Consider the following 5411-nt stretch of genomic DNA (forward strand, 5'->3'; position numbering starts at 1 on the left):
TATTTGGATTCTTGTATCATCTTGATTCTGGTAAACTAACATTGTTTTATGTTTTAATAAATGTTAATGATGAAATTAAGCATTAGATAACCAGGTATCAAATCAGAGACTTTGCATCACTAGTCAGAAGCTACAACTGTTGAAGTACTATTAATGTTAATACACAGTCTAAATCTTGTATAGCTTTTAAGGTCCAAAAAATTGTAAAAGGCATTGTAAACCTTATTTTAATAATTTTAACAGTTAAGCAGAATTTTACACACACAGTGCACATGACACAGACAATTTTTTTTATATGATAAAAATTATTTTTTAAAAATTACTGTTTAAATAAATTTGTATAAATTATTTACTTTGAAGTTGCAATTTTGACATTGATATACACATGCAACATATTTTTAAATCATTGTATAATATTACAAGTTGTCTCAATAAAATAGCTAAAAACATTATATTAAAGTAAATATTATTTTTTAAGTATATTGGTCTATTTACAGATGTTTTTATGGGCTTTTATTCATTCAGTACTTCTCAATATTCCTATTTGGATCCGCCCGCGTTAGTGGTATAGATATTCAAGAAATTAATTTTTAAAAAATCATCCAAGTAAAAGATAAAATGTAAATGAGTGTTTTTATGCTGAAACCTTCTTTTGTTTTGATTTCCACAAATATTTTATGCTTAAAATGTAAGATAGAGGATAGATAGTAACGTAACATATGCACTCCATCTCCGCACGTTTTACATGATGCACGTTATAATATTGCAGTTCATCTAAGGTAAATAAACACCAATTATTAAAGAAAATGTTCTTTTTTAGAATAAAATATGTTGCTTACAATGCGTATACATTCAGTTCTAAATGACAATGACTGTGAAGCGATCGCTAGACGAAAATTGATGCGGTGCATCTGCATCAGCTGCCATTGTTTACGTTAGCTACGATGTCGCGTGATGCCCCCAATCCAAGATGGCGTCCAATAACCTTGAAAGGGTCTATTATGCCAAATTATTATGAAATAAAAACGACATTATATGATCACTGTCGCCGTTTAGTTTCATGACGTCCGACTACGTCATTGTTTTTCAATGTCCGCTTCTACCTCATAAGCTTATTTTGATGAGATTCGCTAGAGCTGAGTAAGGACAAAAACCCGCCTTGCTTATATGACTTTACAATGTCATGAACAGTGACTTTCAATGAATATAATATTCCAAATGTATATATACATTGGGAGAGATCCTCGCTTGATTGTTCCAGCATATTTTTCTTTTGGAATTCAATATCAACGACACATGATCAACGTCATTTTTTAACGTGATTGATTTTTACATACCTTGACTACAAATCGACATCAACTGTACATTTCTTTTCTCTCTGAATCTATTTTGACATTAAAAGACAAGTGCTCTGAATGCATTTGTTTGTAGCCAGTTTAAACACTTCTTAGGTTTTATACCAGTTTTTCAGGGGCAAAACCTTATAGAATGTTGGAAAAGGACCCCCCCCTTTTTTTTGACGTCATTTTCAAGGCCTTATTTGTTTGGACACTTCATGTAAAATTTACGATAAAATTTCATAGAACTTCCAGAATGAAGTAAAAATTTCATATCTTATGGAACAATTGTGTCCCAACACACACCTGAATTAATGGGATTTTTGGATGTCAAATGATCATATCAAAAGAGTTTTATCAGTCACACATAAGTCGCAAAAACGTCGTGTTGGAGGTTGCGCCGACTGGACATACCATTGCTTACAAAAACATTACTAATTTATTGAAAATTAAAATTTATGATTCATGTTTTATTCTTTAGATAGAAAAGATGGTGCTGAATAGATATTTCAAAATTCTTTGATGTAACTGAAGCTGTTTTAATTTTATAGCACTAGTCTACGAATTTTTTGATAACCCCTCGTAATGGAATAAATCTAAAACATGAGTTTTATTGTTTTGTTGTTTTGAACATATTTTATTGACAATATGTCAAAGGGATTGGACACAAGTTCCAAAAACTTAGATAGTCCTCTCCCATTTTATTTCATTCAAAAACCTTAATTAATAAATCTTTTTTTTCACAAATTCACAAATTGCTTGGACTTAAACATGTTAAAAAGGTTGAAGAATTTTAAACATACCTGTAACTATGATAAAATCAATAAAGTTATCATTTTTAAAAATATACTTCTAAAACAGTCTTTTTAATTAATTAAATAATTGTGTAATATAATAGACTGTGCATAATTGAAGACAAGAAATACCTTGCAAAAAAAATAAAAGTGCATAAAACTTCGACAAAAGACATAGGTGTACTTGTTCTTCGATATATAAACCAAATTACTTAGTGATAAAACCACTCTTTGATAATGTGATCAATTATTTGGAAAATACTTATTTGGCTCCATTATTTTAAGTAAACAAAATCTAATATACTCACGTATAGAAAAATGAATGATTCACCCTATAAATTTTAAAGCCTGATTACATTTAAAACAATTGCTTCATTTGTAGCAATTTCAAATCGAAAAAAATAATCCTTGCAGAATCAGCCAAAATATTCTATCAATAAGTAATTACATTAAGTTTCTTTTAATAATTAAATGAACAAATTAAAATAAAGGGGATCTGGAGAAATTGATATTTTTTTAATTATCTTTTATTATCAACAATTAAGTGTCTCTTTCGAATACATTCCTTAGCAAATTTAGCATTACAAGTTCGGATTCGGATTTTTAGCATAAACATACAGTCATGTAAGTCATATTTCAATATTTCAAAAGAGTTTATACATTCACTTCATAGTTTATTTACTGCTTTTTGACATTGTTTATTTACCAATATGGCGGATCTTTCCGATGTAAACTGTTATAACTCTGATCCTGAGATTCGAAAGCTCGGTTTTCATAGTGATATGCTGACTTCCCGTCAGTCTCTCCCTTCCTTCCGGTGTACACGTGATAACTACCCGGATCATCTATAACACCTTGTGGTCTCCTATAATCAAAGTATTTCAAGACAAGTCATGAGTTAAATAAGTAAAGCCGCTGCAAATAAAATTGTAAAGATGATTGTGTTGAGGTGTCTGCCATTTTTCGGAAATTTCTAGCTTTAAACATGTACATCATAATCCATCATCCATCAAATATGCATATTATTGCCCACTAACCCCTTTGAGCTATTTGCTTCGTGATTACTTGTAGTTTATCTATTTATTTTTAAATACATACACGTTTAAAGAAAAGTTTAAAGCCAGTTTTTTGGTAAACATTTTATATTGATTTGGTTGTCTATGTAAAAATCCCAAAAATACGTCTGCTTTAATTCCTGCTATATTTAGGATGACTTGTTTCTCATTAAGACGAATTTTTCTACGACGTAATCTTTTCAAATTATTTAATAATGCTAAAGATTGGATAGTTAAATGCATGTTTTATCAGCAGGATACATCCTTAACAATTTGATATACTTGTTTAAGTTCGCTTAGACCCGTCTCCTTGAGTGTTGATTGGGGCGGGGTGATAGATACACTTACTGATACCCGTCCCCTGGTGATGATTTTGGGTGGGGCGACATATGCTGTACACTAGTCTTACTATATTCTGTCCCCTTAGTTGTTGATTGGGGTTGGGTAATAGATTCACTTACAAGTACATTTACTTATATCCACCCCTATTATTGTTAATTAGTGGTAGAGTGATATTCTTATCAACCCCTTATTTTTGATTTGGGGTGGGGGTGATATATACATTTACTTATACCCGTCTCCTGAATGTTGATGGGGGTGGAGGTAATACACTTACTTATACCCGTCCCTCCCCCTGAATATTTATTGAGTTGGGATGTGATAGATACACTTTCTTTCCCTTGGTGTTGACTGAGGTGGGGGTGATAGAAACAGTTACTTATACCCGTTCCCCTGGGTGTTTATGGGGGGTGGGGGTGTGATACACTTACTGATACCCGTCCCCCTGGGTGTTTGTGGTGGGGGGATGATACACTTACTTATACCCCTCCCTTACCCTGCAAGTTGATTGGGGTGGGTCGATAAATATACTTACTTATACCCGTCCCCCCTGGGTTTTATTTGGGAGGGGTAATACACGTACTTATTCCCACCCTCCTGGGTTTAGATTGGGGGTTGGGTGATAGATACACTTACTTATACCCGTCCCCAGGAGATATCCTGTCGGCGTAGGGACCGCTCTGTCTGATGTAGTCATTACTGTACTGATGATCTTTCTGGGGCGGATCAAACTGTGAATAAGATCTCTGATTCGCTGCTTTTCTGCCAAAAAAAAATTATATTACCAATTTATTGATAAAAATTATTTTGTGAGAATGCATATACTTTAATTCATGTTTAAGAATCAAAATTCATTGTAGGTCTTTAGATTGAAAACGCTTTCAAGTGGAAGCTCCTTTGGTAAAAGAGATAACACTCAAAGAAAAAACAATTATGTGAGAATGAAATTTTCAAGAGCAAAATATACTAGTAGTCAAAACAAATGAAATAATTATTTACTGTGTATCCCATTTAATAGAAAATCTAAAAACTAGACGTATAGTAAAGTACAACGTAGTACTAAATTTTATTCTCCTATTTAAAAGAATAAAAAAGTTAAAGAAAGATAACTTCTGTTGATAAATCCTGTATTTGTTATTTCATCCTTATAAAACACTTGAAGTTTTTCAGATTATGATATAACATTTTCTTCCGTTTTGAAAAAGAAAAACCTGGTACATGTATCTCATTCATCTTATATCTTCATTGTTCATTCAAATAAATGTTGGGAATAGAGAATAAAAAGTGAAAAGCGGAGCAGAAGGTCATCACATATTAAGACATGTACATGTGTTCATATAACGTTACCTTTTCTGGTTTTGGTTGTGTATATAGGAGCAGCAGCAGATCAGAAGTAGTCCGAATGTGAGTAGTCCCAGACACCCCGCCCCCGTACCTATCACGATCTTCTCGTACATGTTTAGCTCACCCGTCCCTAAATACAAAATAGCGGGAATAGACAGTCATTAAAAATAAAGATACTGTTTCTGGAAAGCCATTCTACAAAAAAATATCTTAATATTTAAAAAAAATTAAAATCTTTTTTTAAGGTTGATGTAGCCAATGTTTTACGTCGATCTCTTTTTTCCTCAAAAGTTTGAATTCTATGTCATATACCAGGTAGTTTGGTCTAACGCCGTGTTTTGAAATACATTGAACCACCCTTGAGTTTAAATTCTTTAATTGCTTTACACTAAAATTATAAATGTATTCGTGTTGGAAAGGTTGTGAGTTTGAATGTAGTTGTCGCCTGACCTAACTCGATAAAAAAAATGGCTTGCAACTTTTCAATTCGTATTTCATCACCTTATTAATTTTTTTACGAAATGTAGCGACTTTCTGGTGCA

General features: G+C 32.2%; 1 protein-coding gene across 1 annotated transcript; it reads right to left on the minus strand.

The window, feature by feature from the left end:
- Positions 1-2821: 2821 nt before the first annotated feature.
- On the minus strand, positions 2822-4993 carry LOC134239850 (uncharacterized). The gene is made up of 3 exons (XM_062721981.1): positions 4873-4993; positions 4162-4287; positions 2822-2996 (listed from the first exon to the last, which is right to left on the minus strand). The coding sequence occupies exons 1-3, from the start codon at positions 4980-4982 to the stop codon at positions 2834-2836; spliced, it is 399 nt and encodes a 132-aa protein (XP_062577965.1). The 5' UTR covers positions 4983-4993; the 3' UTR covers positions 2822-2833.
- Between the last annotated feature and the right edge of the window lie 418 nt (positions 4994-5411).

Source organism: Saccostrea cucullata, unplaced genomic scaffold, assembly GCF_032062105.1.
Source record: "Saccostrea cucullata isolate Sc308-1 unplaced genomic scaffold, CSIRO_AGI_Scuc_v1 ctg16737, whole genome shotgun sequence".
Classification (NCBI taxonomy): domain Eukaryota; kingdom Metazoa; phylum Mollusca; class Bivalvia; order Ostreida; family Ostreidae; genus Saccostrea; species Saccostrea cuccullata.

Excerpts from the sequence above, each read along its gene's own strand:
- LOC134239850 (XM_062721981.1), bottom strand. The coding sequence starts at position 4,982 with ATGTACGAGAAGATCGTGATAGGTACGGGGGCGGGGTGTCTGGGACTA. Across the intron at positions 4,288-4,872 it reads CACAACCAAAACCAGAAAAG|AAAAGCAGCGAATCAGAGAT; the intron begins GTAACGTTATAT and ends TTTTTTTGGCAG. Across the intron at positions 2,997-4,161 it reads TCTCCTGGGGACGGGTATAA|GAGACCACAAGGTGTTATAG; the intron begins GTAAGTGTATCT and ends CTTTGATTATAG.